The sequence below is a fragment of the Alternaria ventricosa genome, assembly GCF_023758065.1.
Source record: "Alternaria ventricosa strain BMP 2768 chromosome Unknown scaffold_2, whole genome shotgun sequence".
NCBI lineage: Eukaryota > Fungi > Ascomycota > Dothideomycetes > Pleosporales > Pleosporaceae > Alternaria > Alternaria ventricosa.
The window spans coordinates 2,638,248-2,656,346 of NW_026055682.1; the positions used below are offsets into that span (position 1 = coordinate 2,638,248).

General features: G+C 49.0%; 4 protein-coding genes and 1 non-coding gene across 5 annotated transcripts; 2 read left to right on the forward strand and 3 right to left on the reverse strand.

The window, feature by feature from the left end:
* Positions 1-2,462: 2,462 nt before the first annotated feature.
* J4E93_001866 (uncharacterized protein) lies at positions 2,463-3,550 on the forward strand (the record flags this gene model as incomplete). The annotated part of the gene is made up of 2 exons (XM_049339815.1): positions 2,463-2,469; positions 2,496-3,550. 2 exons carry the CDS (start codon positions 2,463-2,465, stop codon positions 3,548-3,550), a joined length of 1,062 nt encoding a protein of 353 aa, XP_049203772.1.
* A 1,121-nt stretch (positions 3,551-4,671) lies between these two features.
* Positions 4,672-4,761, forward strand: J4E93_001867. Its single transcript has one exon. It is a non-coding gene; the product is annotated as a tRNA-Cys (tRNA).
* Positions 4,762-6,680: 1,919 nt separating this feature from the next.
* Positions 6,681-7,403, reverse strand: J4E93_001868 (uncharacterized protein; the record flags this gene model as incomplete). The annotated part of the gene is made up of 1 exon (XM_049339816.1): positions 6,681-7,403. The coding sequence occupies one exon, from the start codon at positions 7,401-7,403 to the stop codon at positions 6,681-6,683; it is 723 nt and encodes a 240-aa protein (XP_049203773.1).
* Positions 7,404-13,259: 5,856 nt separating this feature from the next.
* On the reverse strand, positions 13,260-16,835 carry J4E93_001869 (NRPS; the record flags this gene model as incomplete). The annotated part of the gene is made up of 1 exon (XM_049339817.1): positions 13,260-16,835. One exon carries the CDS (start codon positions 16,833-16,835, stop codon positions 13,260-13,262), a length of 3,576 nt encoding a protein of 1,191 aa, XP_049203774.1.
* Positions 16,836-17,395: 560 nt separating this feature from the next.
* On the reverse strand, positions 17,396-18,088 carry J4E93_001870 (uncharacterized protein; the record flags this gene model as incomplete). The annotated part of the gene is made up of 2 exons (XM_049339818.1): positions 17,396-18,020; positions 18,084-18,088. 2 exons carry the CDS (start codon positions 18,086-18,088, stop codon positions 17,396-17,398), a joined length of 630 nt encoding a protein of 209 aa, XP_049203775.1.
* Between the last annotated feature and the right edge of the window lie 11 nt (positions 18,089-18,099).

Genomic DNA, 18,099 nt, shown 5'->3' on the forward strand with positions numbered 1-18,099 from the left:
TTCTAGATTCTAACCTTAGAATTAGGTAGTATTTCTTATCTATACTTTTAAAATATCTAGTTTCTTCTACTAAGTCTAATAATATTTTTTACTACTCTTTTTTAGATATTACTTTAGCTACTATTTTTTTTAAGATTATTTAAGTATTTTTAGCTTATTACACTTATAGATATATAAATTCTAATATTTTATAATAGTGCCTTTATAGTAATTACATAATATTTATATATACAGCGTAGATATAGCTATATTAACTACTTACTTATCTATATCTATAACGTAGACTTAGCTATTTTAAGCTATAGATTCTAGCTTTATATTACGTAGGTTTAGCTATTTTAACTACTTAGACTTAACTAATATTTTTTTATTTACTTCTACCTATAGTATAGACTTAGCTGTTTTAACTACTTAAACTTAATATTTATACTATAATCTTAGCTAGATATTTTCTTATTTACTTCTACTTATAGTATAGACTTAGCTATTTTAACTACTTAAACTTAGATAGATAGCGCGTAGATATAGCTATTTTAGCTTTTACCTAGATATACTAACTTTTATCTATAACGTAGACTTAGCTATTTTAGCTACTTATATCTCTAGTATAGCGCGTATAGACTTAGTTATTTTAGCTACTTATATTTCTATATTATAGCGCGTACACTAAACTATTCTAAGATTTATATTCTAGCTATATACTACGTATATAGCTAATTTAAGTTTTAAAGCCTTCTCTAAAGTGCTATTTATCTACGTATAGCTATAATCTTAGAATAATAAAATAGTAGTAAGTTAACTTATATACTCTAGGTAATAGCTTTCTTATATAGAAGGTGTTTAAAGTTTAGTTAGAGTAAAGAAAGTAAGAGGTAAGTTTATTTAATAATCTAGTTCTTTAGTTAGTTTTTTATTATAAAATTACTTATATATATTAAGTAGATAGAATAAGCGCTAACTATATTATTACTAGTATTAATAGGCGAATATTATAGCTATAGCGTATACTACTAGCTATTATCTTTACTAGAATAGCTTTAATAGTATATAGCTATAATAACTAGCTATTTATTATGTAATTTCTCTAAGTATAAAGTCTATAGATATAAAGCTAGTCTAATAGTAGATAATAAAAATAGTTTTAAAAATAAAGATAGCTAAAAGAAGTAAAATTATCTACTAGCTAGCCTAACTAAAAGGTTAATAATAATTATAGTAGTCTTTACTAAAGAACTCTTCTACACTACTAAGGTAGAACGCGTTTTATTTCTACTAAGTTAAAGCTAACTAAATATAGTAAGCTAAGACGTAATATAACTTCGCAATTAGTATATTAATAATAGTAGCTTTAGAGTTAGTTCTATTCTCTATTATATTATTTAATAAGCACTAGCTAACTAACTAATAAACTTAGTTTTAATATATATTACTAGCTTATATTATTTGTTTAGCAACGTTAGTAACAGAAATAAAAGATAGATAAAAGAGAGTATTATAACACTTATATATCTTTACTATATTAGACGTAAGTATTATAGTAAAGAATATTATAAAGTTAGCTAAAGATTAAGTGTATTAGTATTAAGAGAGGCTAGGCGTAGAGTTAGTTTATAGAATATCTTTTTATATTTAATATAGGTTAAAAGAGGTAAATTACTATAAATAGATAGAGTTAGCCTAGTAAGTAGTACCTAGTGCAGCTAGAATACACCTATAAGACTAGAATAACCTAGCCTCTAAGATTACCTATATCTCTAGATAAGCTATAGCTAAAATAATATTTACTATAAAATAATTATAGTATTACTTTAAAAATAAATATTTATTAGGTAAATTTATCTTTATTTAGAACTATAGTTATAATAATACTTTTATTTTAATATAATTTACAAACTCTATACGTAGTATATACTTATATATATAAATAGTTTTAAAATACTAGTAAAATTATAGTTATATATAGTAATTTTAGCTGTATATTATTTTTAGATTATTTATAGCTTATTTTTAGATAAAACTATTTTCTCTTAAGTGCACTCTCTACTATTTTACTATTAATACTTATTTTGCGCAGCTGTTATTTTGCACTATAAATAATATAATTCTAAATTTAGAGTAATAATTATTCTAACTAAAACTTATTATAAAAGCATTAGCTAAGTATTGTTCTACAGCCCCAAAACCCTTATAGTTAGATGTGGCGCTAAGCGATTGTGGCTTAGCCGGACCCTTGTCAGCGTCATCGCTATTCCAGTCCTGAACGGTCGGTGTCGCTAGGCGTGCTCGTGGCTGAGATACTTTGTCCATCCTCTACTCTGTAAAGATGATACTGAGTCAAATTTCTTATCTGGACTGCATAGCTTTCCTCGTCTTTCTCGCTCCTCAATTGTTAGTCCAGATTGGGCTCCTGCCACTCTTGACATGGCTGATACCAGCCCTGCCATCTCTGGGTAAGCTACAACATGTCATGTACGTGGGCATACTAATACTCACAGCTCCCAAAGCCGTCTCCATACCGTACCAGTTCATTCGTGAACGCTTCTTCGTATCACATCAACATCGTGCCCCTTTCGTGCAGAAGGCAACGCCTTTCCAGGACTTGGTCATCCGTTTCGTTCGCTATGCATTCGCCAACATGCCCGCCTTTCTGGGGCGTGTCTTTTTTTCCAAAGCCGTGTCACTCCCTTTCTTGAGGTTTCGTATGCTGAGACACGGCATCGTCACCAGTCCTATCAGGTGGACTGAGATTAAAAGACCAAACTTTAGAGGTGTATGGATAGTGCACAACCAGCAAGAGCAGCCAGACGTAATTGTGTACTATTGTCATGGAGGTGGCTTTTCCATGGGGAGTAGTTTCTTCTATATGGAGTTTCTACTCGCTTGGGTTGCAATGCTCAAGAACGCTGGGTACAGCAATCCGGCTCTATTCGCTTTGGAATACACTCTCGTCCCAGACGCTACATACCCTACCCAACTCCACGAGACGGTCGCAGGCTACGAATACGTTCTATCGCTAGCTCAATCTTCAGTTCGTGTCGTCGTGGGTGGAGACTCTGCGGGCGCAACCCTCATCTTGAGCTTTCTGCTATACGTGTCTGACCACACGGACTTGCGACATCAGAAACCTGGCCTTGCCATCATGATCAGCCCGTGGGTCACGATTCTATCGCGCGAAAATCGAAACACAGAATCCGACTATCTCAACAGTTCATCGTTGGAGCTATACGGCCGTCAATACATCGGGAGCAAGGTGTCAGCAGATGATCCAATCGTTTCACCCGGAACGTGCAGAGATTTGAATAAGTGGAGAGAGGCTAGTCCTGAACAAGGATGGTATTTCCTATATGGTAGTGAAGAAGTGCTTGGGCCGGAGACAAGGCGCCTGATCAGCTTATTGGAAAAGACCGGAAAAGAGGTAGACAGCTGGGAAGAGCCGGGAGGTATTCATGCATGGCCTGTTGCAAGCTTATACCTTGGGGAGACGAGAGAGGCCAGACTGAGTGGTCTGAAGAGTATTGTAGAAGCGATCAAGAACAGGATACATTCATGAGACTGGAGGTGGTGGAACCCAGCCAAGACATACGAATCTTTGTCTGACGTAACCTTGCAATTAGTAAAGCCATTTCAGTTTCCTGCTATCTGTATTCACTGAGGGGGATAGCCTCGCTTTTGCGAAGGCTGTAGTGGTTCTGAACGAAAGCACACCTTGAAGATATCATTTGTGTTCAACACGCGTTTCCAATCAGATGCCAAAACAGGGCAACTGCTATGCTGCATCCCAAGGTCGGTTCTTTAGTTGTAGTCTTACAAGACGTTGTGCACCGGAACACTACCTAGGTAATAAGCAGCCATCAACTGCGAACAAGATTGAAGTATCTATAGAGATGCAGCATAAGAGTTCTCATCATTTTCTTGGGCGTTTAGACCTCACCCTTGCCGTTCGTTGTGCTGGCTGACTCATGGGTTTTCTTCAATGTACTTGTCCGGGAAAAAGAGTAGAAGCAATCTAAACGCACATTTCAACGTTGTTACTGCAGCTGCCTTCCAGCAATCAGTCCATTATCAGAGCCATCGCACTTGTGCCGAAAAATAGGTGCACCAAATCAAGATCTTACCGTATACCAAGGTGCTATAACGATAACTTGCCCGACCAAACCCAGGCTCTAATCCGAGGCAAAGACGGACCACATCCTTAGTCTGACAGTCCAATACGCGTTGGAATAGCTTGATATGCTTTCAAATTCAGGCAGAGGGTACGGCTACATTGAAATACCGTGACAACTATTTTTCTCCTAAGTGCAAAGCAACGACACACGTTACATCGCATTGCCGGGTGCATCATAGGCGATGCATTAAAAAAAAGCCCAAGCGTTTAGTATAGATCTCTCTGCGCCAGGATATGCCCTAGTTTATGTAACTAATGTAACTGCTTTGTAGAATGTCTGACCGAACATTTGTAGGTGGACGGTTTCCGGCAGAGTCAGCATGGCAAATGCTTGATACTGCTCTTGCGGAGCCAAGGTGCAAAGTAGGTGGCGTGCTAGCAAATGCATCGATGAAGACACCACGTGGGTGGGTTAGATGTGGGGGCTGTGGATAAGTCAATGATCAGGTGCTAATTAGGTAGGATATATTTTAATTACTTTCAAAATCATCTATATGTTCTTCGATGGGCCGGTAACTCAGTGGTAGAGTGTAGGACTGCAGTTGAAACGAAATGCTACCTTCCCGAAGTCACCGGTTCGACTCCGGTTCGGCCCTTGTTTCTTTTTGCCCGGCTATCTTTCTTTTTTGACACAGGTGCATTCGTCTCTCTGAGGCTATAAAAGCAACATATCTTGTTCTTAATGCATTTCCACGGAAGCATACGTCCGCCTTCTTTCTTCATTTTTTTTCAACATAGACACTTGCTGTATTCTCTACTGAAAGGTCACAGAGACAGCTTTATGTATTTTAATGTGTACAGCGTATCGCACACATGAGTTTTAGTATCAAAGAGTACAGACCTGTACCCTGGAAAGAGAAGACAGGATGCATAGCGACAGCTCACTTACGAACGTGTTGCATCTACAGCGAAATGCTATGTCCTTGTAATATGGGTATTCAGACAAGTAATCTACACACCTGCACACATGGCATAGTATAAGCCCCACTCACCGTATTCTTACAAAAGTATATATACATTTCTCCCTGCACCTGGTGTGACTCGCACGCCCTTCTCACGTTCTATAGCATGCAAGTCACACGAGCCACTCGCATCTCCAACCTTCAATGCGCATTCGTCTACTCCCATCTCGTCTCTTTCTTCAACGGCTTTTCCCAATCCTTGATGTGGTCTGAGATGACCTTCGCAGCCTGTTCCGCCGTGAAGTTGCGCCCGATGGCTTCGACAAAATCGCCTTCTGGGTCTGGTAGATCTGTTAGCCTATGTACGTGCAACCTGATGACAGCAAGACAACATACCCATCAAATAGAAGTAGATACTGTGATCAACCAGGTAGTCTTGGCCAGGCTTGACGTCCTTGGGGGTGCTGAAGTACACGCGATACGCTTTACATGTATCCTTGATCTCCTCGTGGGTGCCTGTCAAGCCGATGAAGTCAGGATGGAACTCTGCCAGGTATTCCTTGAGCACCTTGGGGTTGTCGCGTGCAGGATCGCATGTGATCATGACGGGGAGGATGACGTTTCCGCATTCGGCGACGACTTTGTCGTACATGAGAGCCATTTTGTCGAGCTCGTCGGGGCAGATGTCGGGACAGTGAGTGAAACCAAAGTAGACCTACGACACTGTTGTTAGTGTAAATGCTCACACTGGGTCGAGGGCGATGCCGTACGAGAGAGTATTTGCCTAGCATATCCTCGTTGCTGAATGGCTGGCCATTATGGTCTTGGAGGTGGAATGGACCGCCTACTTTAGGCTTTCCGATACCCTTTGTTTGCTCGGCGATTCGCTTTCTTGCCATGCGCTCTTTCTCGTATGTGAAGTAGGCCCATAATCCTCCGCCTGCTGCGACGAAGAGGATGGCTGCTGTGAGATTGAATGGCTACGAAGCGTTAGCCTTTGATCGGGCGTCTAAGTACTCCCATCTGGTATATAGTTCCTTGGATATCGAAACGTACCCCGCCCTTGTTCCTGGCCCGGATCTGATCTATTGTCTTGAGCTTGCTCCGCGGTGTCGATTGCGAAAAACCCCTTGTGTGTCCTTGGAAGCTACTTGCAGCGTTCCTTGGTCCAATGCGCGTTGTCTGTAATTCCCTCCGACACGTTGCGTTGCCCGCTGATGGTTTCCGCGACGATGCGACCGGACTCGATGTGCTAAAGGCGAATGTTCGATGCGGAACGCGCGCCGCTCGTGGACCTGAAATACTCCTCACAGCCGTGGCCATGCATTTCATTGGTGCAGCCATTGGGGTGTTGATATTGGAGACTGTATGACGCCGTGGTGTTGCGAAATGGTGCTGCGGCAGACTTTCGATGATTTGGGATGCGAATTGGCGCGCTCGGGCCAACCTCGAATGACATGTTGCTCCTTCGTACATCCAAGGTACACCACGTCACCACGAAAGTGCAGATGGAGACCATAAGCGGAGGTCCTAACGATTACTTGAGCCAGGGGTCACGTCAACAAATAAGAGGGCGCCTTTGGAAGAAGTGTAGCAGAGAACTGGTGGGATGTTTATTTGATACCGATAGCTTTGAGAAGCTCCTCTTTCTGCGTTGCCCCAATGGCTCCTTCTGTTTCGACGCCCTTGACGACATGGCTCATGGTCTCCATCTCTCTGACGCCGGCACCATGTGCAAAGTGCCAGAGCTCTGCTTCTTCATACCGTACCTGGAACGCTTGCCAGTTCTGTGCTTTTAGTGTGTTGATATGCTCTGTGACAGCTACGGAGGGGCCGGAGTAGACAAGCAAGCCAGGATATCCAGGCTTGGTGAGCCCAGACACGGGTGGCACTGAAGACGGAGGTGAGAGTGCAAGTTTGCGTTTGTTGGTATTGAGAAGATGGTGCAGCCATACAATGACTGTCTTGGAGGTGTCTAGACTCTGGTTGGCCCCTGCGGTCGAGCCGCTGTGTGATTCAGCAGGAGCAGAATCGAGCATGTGCCGAAAGGCAGCGAGGATGGCATCGAGGGCCTCTTCGCCTTGGGCCAGCCCAAGCCCTGTGACGGCATCTCTAATGCGCGTCCGCAGGTCGTGCTTGGCTGCGTCAGTCGCAGAGATGATGTCGGGCGACCCTGATGCCGGATACGACTCGGGCAAGCGAAGAAGGAGCGAGGCACGATCATCTTGGGAGAAGCTCAATTCCCGTGACTTGGGATGATAGTGCGTCTGGTGGGGATACATGGCATCTAGCAGCAGCAGCTCGGTTTCGAGGCGGGCGGCAGCGTCGTCTGCCATGGTGGATGCAGGCGGGTTGCCTGTGTTTGCAGGATCTACATGAGGGCCGGCGTGTGGGAGGCTGGACGGGCGCTGGTGGCTACAGTGAAACCAAAACCAAAGAGCTTTCCCGATGCGGCTAGGAGCAGACGCGGAACGTCCGCGCTCCAACCACCTGGGCACCCAGAGACACAGGCAAACCATCCATCTGCCCTCCGCACCGCCAGCCCAGAGCCTCACCCGCATGCCCTGCCCTCCTCCCGCCAACATCACGACCCGTCACGTGCAGCCAGCACCCACGGACGCCCTACGCCTGCGCCTGTGTGCGGAATGAGCAGCGGCCCCAGCGACGATGAAGGCTGCTCCGCTCCTGGTGTCCTGGCACAACGAGAACGCGCCCATCTACTCGGCGCACTTTGAGCCCCACGGCAAGGGACGCCTGGCGACAGCGGGCGGCGACAACAACGTGCGGGTGCGGCAGCCCCTCCCCGCGAGCAGCATGGACTTGCGCTGACCTGTACAACAGCTCTGGAGCGTCGAGGCGCACGGCGAGGAGCGCACCGTCTCCTACCTGTCGACTCTGGCCAAGCACACGCAGGCCGTCAACGTGGTGCGATGGTGTCCACGGGGTACGCCTCCGGCCCACGTGCAAGAGAGAGCAGCAACTGACGTGCCCTAGGCGAGATGCTCGCGAGCGCCGGCGACGACGGCAACGTGCTGCTCTGGGTCCCCGCCGAGAAGCAGGCGGCGCACAACTTGGACGAGGGCCTCGAAGACAAGGAGACGTGGCGAGTCAAGGCCATGTGCAGGTCCATAGGCTCCGAGATCTACGACCTGGCCTGGTCCCCTGACGGCGTCTTCTTCATCACAGGCAGCATGGACAACATTGCCCGCATCTACAACGCTCACACTGGTACGCCCCGTGCCCAGCCACCACGTCCCCGATAGCTGCTCAATCATGTCTAGGAAGCATCGTGCGGCAGATTGCCGAGCACAACCACTACGTCCAGGGCGTTGCCTGGGACCCCATGAACGAGTACATTGCAACCCAGTCGTCGGACCGCTCCGTCCACATCTACACCCTGAAGAACAAGGACGGCCACTTCTCGCTGGCCCAGCACAGCAAGGTCACCAAGATGGACCTGCCCGCCCGCCGCGTCTCTTCCAACAGCCCGGCGCCCCCAGACTTCGGCAGCCGCGCCTTTGCCGCTGATGCTGCCATGGCAATCGGCTCGCCCGTGCCGTCGATGCCCGGCACGCCCCAGTCGCTGGCCCTGCCCACGATGCATCCGCCGCCGACCTCGCACAGCCGTCGTTCGTCCTTCGGCTCCTCTCCATCCATGCGCCGCTCCGCCTCGCCCGCTCCGTCCATGCCCCTGCCCGCCGTCATGCCAAACTCCCCCAGCATTGGCACCATGGGCCCCATGGGCCTCCGCAACGCGCCCCTCTACTTCAACGAGACCCTGACGTCCTTCTTCCGACGTCTTACATTTGCCCCGGACGGCAGCTTGTTGTTCACGCCGGCAGGCCAATACAAGGCCGTGCATGCGTCCGTTGCTGAAGCCAAGCAGACCGACGACATCACGAATACAGTCTACATATATACCCGGGCCGGCCTTAACAAGCCACCCGTCGCCTATCTGCCCGGCCACAAGAAGCCCTCGGTCGCCGTCCGTTGCTCGCCCGTCTACTATACCCTGCGCCAGTCTGCCCCACCCACCAGGCACATCACCATCGATACTTCGAATATGGACGATGAGATTCCTTCTCTGCCTGATCCAGTCATGCCCTCCAAGCCCCCTACCTCGCATTCATCCATGGACCCCCCGCCCATCACGAGTGCGCCTTCTCCCTCGCCTAGCCTATCAGCGCCGTCGCCCAAGCCCGCCGATGGCGAAGCATCCGCTCAATCCGGCCTGCCCCCCGGGCCTCCGTCTGCCTTTACACTGCCTTATCGCATGATGTATGCTGTCGCAACACAAGACGCTATCCACATCTACGATACGCAGCAACAGAAGCCCCTATGCATCGTCAGCAACTTGCACTTTGCTACCTTTACAGACATCACCTGGTACGTGCCGAGGCCCGCTTTGACTCCCAGTTCACTTACCATTCAATAGGTCAAATGACGGCTCCATGCTGCTGATGACCTCGTCGGATGGCTTTTGCTCATCCATCACATTTGCTCCTGGCGAACTCGGCGACAAGTACACGGGTCCTTTAGCTGTTCATAGCCGACCACAGCAGACACCTGCTGCCATCAACACCACGGGGGGGCACACATCAAACAACTCTACCCCGACTCCTACACCAACAAACGGAACCATGCCAGGCACCACAACGGCTACTGCACCACCAATGCAGAGGCAACCCTCTGCAGGCTTCCCGGCCTCTCCGAGCTCTTTTGTTCCCGCAAGGCCTGGAAGTCCCACAAGAAGCAATTCAGTATCCAGTATTGCTACTGCTTCATCCTTTGCGCCCGGTGCAGGTGACCAAAGCAACATGAACGCCCCAACGCCGGCTATGTCATCAGTGCCTAGTATTGCTGCTGCCAATTCTGGACCTGTACCGATGTGGACACCGCCTCTGACCCCAGCTCACGGCCAGGGCACGACGCACAGTGCAAGTAGCTCGGTCAGCGGGGTACCAAGCACTGCCCATGTTGGGCGAAGAGAAAGCGAAATGAGCGAGTCAGACCGCGACGATGCATCTTCGACTTCCAAGAAACGAGATTTGTATGCTATGCCGGAAGTTGATGCAGATGCGCGAGAGAGTAAGCGACGAAGGATTACACCAACACCGGTCACGATGGTCGCGGAAGGCGACAGTGCTATTGCCAGCACCGAAGAGAGTACTCCGACACAAACACCCGGGCAGTAGGAACTATTACATGGGATCCTCTTGTTTCCGATGCATTTCATCATTGTGTACATCTTGTCTTCAGCAAGGCGTTTAGGATACCAGGGCTATATTTACGGCGATATCATGTACAGATTCCTTTCTTTCCTTGCTAATGCTGTAATAGTGGGGCGCCATCACGATTATACCAAAATTCCCACTGCGCGAAGGCGCATGTAGTCGTACTCCACAATACAGATTATAGTCAAGTCAAATACATATACATTGCAGATGGAAAGACCTGAACTCATCTCCCTAGGTGGCCCAGTTGGTATTGCAGATTTACGCCACTGAGGCCATCTCCGTGCTCAGAGACGTTGCGCGCAACTCGAGAATGGTCGACTGCCGATTCGACGGAACGTTCTTGTGCTCGTTCGCACCTTCCCACGTTGGTATCGCCCGTATCACAACCCAAGGATTTCCAAGAGCGATCGCCTCAGCTTATACCCCTGTCACTAACAGCCGATTATAATGCCGACCAATCAAAGCGTAGCTACGAGCTGACAAGCGCATTCCTTGGGTTGTTGCCATTGGTGCAGCCGTTCGGACCAGGCGAACAACGTGGTGAGTTCGGACGTTGCATTGGGCACAGCATCGGAATAGTCTTGTCCTTCGCTGCAAGTGCCAGCAAGATACATGGATCTACCTTACACTCGGTGCCCCTCTATTTGGCCTTTCTCTTTCTTCCCAGTCGTCGCGTGCACCTCTCACATTTGCAAAGAGTTGGAAACTTTGTACAGTGCATTCGGAGATTGAGGTGTGGTATAGTAAGATGGACGATCAGAGCAAAGTTCACGACGGGAAAGTGCAAGAGCACGAGCACGATGTTGAACACCAGCACGCCTGTGGTGAAACGAGTAGCTTGGGTAAAGACGACATCTTACAACTCGAGCACACTAATTCTGTGCTAAATGTAAAAATGCATCTGGTTAACAATGCGATCGATGAGGTAAGCTTGTTGAGAGAAGACTCTTGTGCGTGTGTACTGATTACAGTCCCCAGATCGGTTTCACGACGTATCAATGGAAGGTACTTGATGTGTCTCTGACATCTTTGAGCATTTCTAATAAGGCTTAGCTCTTTGTCCTGAATGGTTTTGGCTACGCCGTTGACTCCCTCATCCTACTCATTCAGTCCGTCATCGCCGCGCAAGCCGCCCTTGAGTTCAAGCCTTCCTACCGAAACGGCCTGACCATCGCTGCTTACGTCGGAATGCTCACGGGAGCCTTATTCTGGGGCTTATCGGCCGATATCATCGGTCGAAAGACAGCGTTTAACGTTAGTTTGCTGATTTGCTCGATCTTTGCAATTGTGGCTGGAGCAAGCCCAAATTGGGAAGTCTTGGGCTTGTTCGTATGTTTGAGTGCTTTTGGCGCCGGAGGGAATTTGGTGTTGGATACGGCAGTGTTCTTGGAGTATCTGCCTAGCTATAGGCAGTGGATGCTTACGCTCATGGCAGCTTGGTGGGGTATATATATCCCCAATCTTCCGCTGTTTTCTTCTCCGAGGGATGGCATCTATAAGCCTAAGTACTAACACTCTGACTAGGCATTGGTCAGCTCGTAGCTGGCTTTTTTGCCTGGGCCTTCCTTCCAAATTTTAGCTGCGCAGACCCATCCCTCGATCCCACGGCAGGCCCCTGTACAAAGTCTAACAACCAAGGTTGGCGCTACGTATGGTACGCTTCTGGATCCTTGGTTTTTGTAATGTCTATTCTCCGCATCACCATCATCCGTCTCAAGGAGACTCCCAAATTCCTCGTCAGCGAAGGTAAAGACGCCGAGTGCGTCGAAACCCTCCACTTCATTGCCACCAAATACAATCGACCTTGTAGTCTCACCGTCACCCAGATGCAAGACTGTGGCACCGTAGATCGTATCGCTGCACGTGGAAATCAGAGTAAATGGGGCTTGGGAGAGATCAATATGCACCTCCGCGGCCTGTATTCCACGAAGCGAATAGGTATTAGCACATCGTTGATCTGGCTCTCGTGGACATTGATAGGCCTCGCCTACCCCCGTAAGTGTCTCTGTGCGAACTGCATGTGAGACATACGCTGACTTTGTACACCTTTGTTTAGTCTACAATGTCTTCCTCCCCGCCTACCTCTCCTCTCGCGGCGCCGCCTTCGGTGAACCATCACCCTACATCACTTGGCGCAACTACACCCTCGTGAACTTTAGCGGGATTTGGGGACCTGTGCTAGCGGGCTACATGTGTCATACGCGCCTTGGTCGTAAGTATACCATGGTTATTGGAGCATTGGTCACCATGGCTTTCTTCTTCGCGTACACGCAGGTCAGGACTGCTGTTCAGAATGTGGCGTTCACATGCATCATCAACTTCTGTTTAAATATCTACTATGGCACGCTGTACGCTTATACGCCGGAGGTGCTGCCTAGTGCGCACAGAGGTACCGGCAACGGGATCGCGATTGCCTGGAACAGGGTTATGGGAATCTTGAGTGCCGTTATTGCGACGGTCGCTGATGTAAGTCTGCTCTTCACTGAACCTGTCATGTTTGAGATGACTCCGAATGGCTGGGTTCGCGCTGACTGGCGGCAAAGACGGGAACCGCTGTCCCGATATATATTTGCGCCGCGTTGTACATCCTCATGGCAGGCATTGCGGCGATTTTTCCATTTGAGCCCTATGGCCGGAGAAGTTCATGAGGTCTGCAGTCGAGGTTCCATCAACTCTGCTCTATACATGGACTCTTGATGCAAGAATACAGGTGGACTTGTTTCAGTAAGCTCTCTCGATATCCGCCTGGTCCTCAGTTTATTCATGCAGGTGCAGTAAGTAGTCGAAATTGGACGCCACCTTTTTTCCGGACGACTCATGCTGCGCATTCCAGGCTGCAAACATCTTCATCTCATTGTAGCACGACATTGGTTCATACTCGAGGTTTCATCAAAAGCCGACGTCTATTGTGATATGAATGCACTATCTATGTCAAAAAGCTCGTTGTGCAGCAGGCTAAGTGACTTTCTCAGCATCGCCCTTTGTGCGGGTTGAGAGAAGAGCAATAGTCTCTGCAACAGACGGGAAATCAAGCAGTTCCTCAATACTTGTAGCAAATCCCCGCTTGGAGTATTCACAAGCAAGAGCGGCAGCAGCAATGCTGTTGCCCCATATTTCGTAGAACGGAGTTTGGTGTGTGAAACCAGGAGACGACCTGAAGTCTGATCCCAACACCGACTCCCAAGCTGAACAAACTACTTCCTCCAAGATCTTTCTATCTTCTGTCCCAGGCCTTGATGCCTGCTTCCTAGCTTGACGGGGGCTGACCAGGTTGTGCTGGAATGCAGCCAGATCGAATTGAGCAAGGATGTCTGACAGTTTCTGCTCCAATAAATGAGGCAGCTGTTCGTAAGTTTGAACGAAGCCGCTCAACACCGCTTTAACCCGATCTTCCGAGAAAGCCTGTTGCGAGTATCTCAGTTCGACTTCTAGCTTGTTGTCGCGAGCAGATGTTTGTAGCCATAGGTCGGCTTTGTCATGCTCCGGTTCGTACACGTCGAATGCGCACCCGCCAAGTTCTGGAAATGGCTGCTCGATCGACCCGAAGCTGAGATGGTTCACGACTGTCGAGAATCGTGTCCATCGAGGCCAATTGGTGCACTTCTCTATGATGTGATGGTGTCCAATATGGCCATGCTGCAGCGACTTCAGATAGTTGCTTTGAGTCGCATCGAGAAGCGAAGAAGCTTTTGCGGTTGAAACGACATCCGTGCGCAAAGGTATGACGTTCATGCATGGGCCGAGGATATCCGATACGTTGGGCATCATCATGTGTCTTCCAGAAATGATGCACCCGAATACGACAGAGTCCTGACCCGTAAGCTTCGACAGCACGATCGACCATGAGGCAAGAACAGCGGTTGCGCTCGTGTAACCCGAAGTCTTCAGATCTACCAAGGGAACGGAAATCTTGACGGCGCCGTTGATAGGGCAGTCCACGCTAGGGCGAGTGTGAGCACGAACTTCGCTCATCGAGCTATTGGCCAGAGCTGTCTTCCAGAACGTCTCAGAATTCCTGCTTGCTAAGACTGCTTCTGCGCAGAAGTCGGTGAAAGGAATGACTTCCAATGGTCTGTCAAAATACAAAGCCTCGAGCGAGCGCCACAATGTGTTGAGACTGAGCGCGTCGTACTGGGCGTGGGAGATTCGAAGGACCAGTTGCGCTGTGCTAGTCGTGGCATCATGTACAAGGGTAAAAGCTACCAAAGTATCGCCGAGTTGACGGTGTCGTTTCATATCCTGCTGAATGATCTCCTTAACAAGCCCGTCCATATTCTGATTGTCACTAGACTGCTCCACAGTGAACCGGAAGGGGAAAGCCTTGGCCTTGAGAACGACCTGGAAAGTTTGTTTTGCTTTCACTACGAACACCGTCCGTAGGAGGGCGTGTTGGTTTATGAGCTGTTGACAAGCGCGTTGCAACCTTCCAACATCCAGTGTTTTGGGGAACTTGAAGATCATGTAGTCATGCCAGCCATGTGACTTGAGCAGACCCTGCCCGACACACCAGGCCTGCCAGTCCGTCGCCAGAGCAACAGCGTCGACATCATCTTGTGAGATCTCCGGTGCGACTGTCTCTATCGTGTGCGCTGTATATTCACCGCCTAGCGTAGTCGACTGAGCGCATACCTCGAACCTTGCCGATGTACTCATAGCCTGGAGAGTTCGATTTACCAGGATGTCTTCGATTGACAGAATGACCTGCTCTTTCCGTGCTTGTGCGATGAGCTTGATACAGTGCAAGGAATCTCCGCCAAGATGGAAGAAATCGTCCTGCAAACCGATGTACTCTACAGGAAGGCCGAGCACTGAGGCCCATAGACGTTGCATCGTTCGCTCCTGCAATGTCACTGGCGCAGACTTGCTTAGAGCGCCAACATGCTTCACCAGATCAACCAACGACATCCTGGCAGCCTGACTCCGCAGTAGCTTTCGATCGAGTTTGCCAGACGGGTTTAACGGCCGTTCTTTCAGTTCCACAAATCCGCGCGGTATCATGTGATCCGGAAGACTGTCCGCCAATCTCTCTCTCAACTGCCTGACTTCGTGAGAGAAGTCTGTTGCAAGCCCGTGTATGAAAGCGACGAGCATTGGCCCAGTTCCGGTTGTCGGTTCGACTATCTCCGCTGCGACCGTCACACCCGATGGGAGGCTGTCCAACAACGACTTCTCCACCTCTCCCAACTCAAAGCGTTGCCCATGTAACTTGACACGCGTATCTTTCCTTCCCACAATCTGCACAACGCCATCTTCGATATACTTTGCCAAATCTCCCGTTCGAAACATCACTCTGGGTCTCATCTCCCCCCTCGCTTTCGCCCATACAGGTGGCCCGTCGATAAATGCCTTCGTATTAGCTTCCGGGTCGTTGCGGTATCCCTGGAATAGCGCTGGTCCCTCAAAAAGAAGTTCCCCCGTTTCCCCGATCGGCGCTAGTGTATTCGCATCGTCTTGGTCAACGATCCATGCGCAACCCGTCATAAACTGGCGAGCTTTACATTTCTTCCCGCTAACATCGATGGCGTTCGCAATACCGACGCCCTCCGTCATGCCAATCGCCTCCACAAGCGACACCCGCGGCGCCCAAATATCGATGAGTCGCTGAGTTACGGGCTCACCCCCTACGGTCAAAAACTGCAAGCAATCCACTTCCTCTGGCTTCAGCAGGTTCAGCAGCGTTGGTGTAAGGAAGGTCCGAGTGATTTTCTTCCTGGTGATGAAGTTCGCTATACCGCCCATGCGCTCTCGCTCTGGCGGTAGGATCAATAGACCCCCGTTACAAAGCGTCTTCAAAGTCGTGACAATGCTCGCAGCAAAAGCCTGGGAGGCGAAGTTGAGAACGCGGCTACTAGCTGCGTAACCATGACCATGGATAACATTAGAGACCGCACTGCTTTGCGTATGTTGAACCACTTTAGGTAGTCCCGTCGATCCTGATGTGAAACACACATAAGCGAGATCATTCGGAAGGCCGACTGGCAGGTCTATCACTCCGATCATCCCACTCTCGGAATCGCTGCTGCAAAGTTCTGGCACATTGATGACCACCTTGCTGACAACTTCGCGCGGAAACCTCTCGTTGAACTTTTCTTCGGCAAGCATTACTCGAGGACTTATAGTGGCCAGGCACGCATGTAACCGCTCCGTTGGGTTGCCAGGGTCCAGCGTCGTGTACGCCATCCCCGCCTTCGACACAGCCATCATACAGACAACTAGCCAGATGGATTTGTCGAAACAGATCGGGATGATTTCGCCGGCAGTGGCTTCATCGAGTATAGTATGAAGATGTTGGGCTAAACGCGTAGAGTAGTCTTCCAATTGCGTGTATGTGAGTGTACCGTCTGGTGCGTCCACCGCAGGCGCGTCAGGGGAGCAGCTGACTTGCTTGGTGAAGACTTGAGTGATAGTCAAGTGAGGAGTTGGCGGAAGTGAAGCGTTCCAAGACCATATCTGATCTTCTTCTTCTCGAGTGATCTTCGTTCTGCCTTTCGGGGACATGTTGCTCGTTTCGGAGATTATGGCTGTGCTCATTTCTGAAGGCCGGAGGATGGATAACAATGGTGGATTGGACGTCGGCGTGACCATGAGACGTAGTGGGCCATAAGCTACCTTTTGAGACTTTCTTGTAGCGTACTAGCTGCATGTGTCCGGTACACCATGCCCCGCACCATATGTCACCAGACTCTCGGAGTAGGTTGAGTGTTGATCTGCCCGTTCGCCGGTTCCTCGGTCCAATTTTCGTGTCGCCGAAATGTGAGGTGTACGTTTTTACATTCGGTCCGCAATAGATACGATGCTAGCTCTGGATAGTATGCACCTACATCGCAAGCGGTGTGCGAAGATAAGAGACACCCTTCTTGACGCAATGGCCACCTTTGCTTGTACTCTCAACCTCGGTATTGACATCAGGACCGAGAGCGCCTACTGATTTGCTCCGCTGCATGGTTGGCTACGCAACTTATCGAAACACAACCAGGTTCTGCTTTGCGAGGGCATGCATGGTACCAGAAAGGGCGATCGACTCTACCAGATATGTGATTCATTCGTTGCAGTGACAAGAGATGAGTGACTATGTTCGACTATAAGTCTACCTAAAAGGACATCTTTAGATGCTTGAACAGGAACAGATATCCTGGTTCTACTTGGCTTTTCCACTCTCTGCTTCCCGGCTTGAGATGCAGATCATGGATGTGTTTCACTCCAGGAACCGGTAAGAAGCCACATTCAACTCCAGAATTGTCCAGCTCCTTTACGAACGATTCGGCTGTCTTGAACGGAACAATCTCATCGTGTAGCCCATGAATGACAAATGTGGGGACATTGTAGGAGCCGTCTCGCACATGCGCCATTGGGCTAATCGCTCTGACAAGCTCTGGGTCAGGCTTTTGGGCCAGAGCCTTAGGAGAAAGGCCGTAGAGCAGAACGTTCAGCCCGATGCCCTCCTTGAGAACCGCGAAGATGAGCTCAGAGCGTGGATCGCCGGGCTTGATCCAACCCAATCGACTACCATCCATCATGGTGCCATAATTTGTCACGGGTGCCCGCGGCAGAGCCTGCATGATTTTCTCAAGTCGCATTCTGCGGGCAGGGAACTCTCCGTAAGACTGCTCTTCCTGATGCCTTTCCAGAGCCCCAGTTTCAAAGTCGGTTGGGCCATAAAAGCCCAATATGGCGGCTGGTGATGGGATGTCGAGCGCTTTGGTAGTCCAAGCAAGGCTACAGAGATAGAGGTACGAAGTCAGTATTTGTCTCACATGCACTTCGTACAGCCAAACTTACGACATGGCGAGATGGG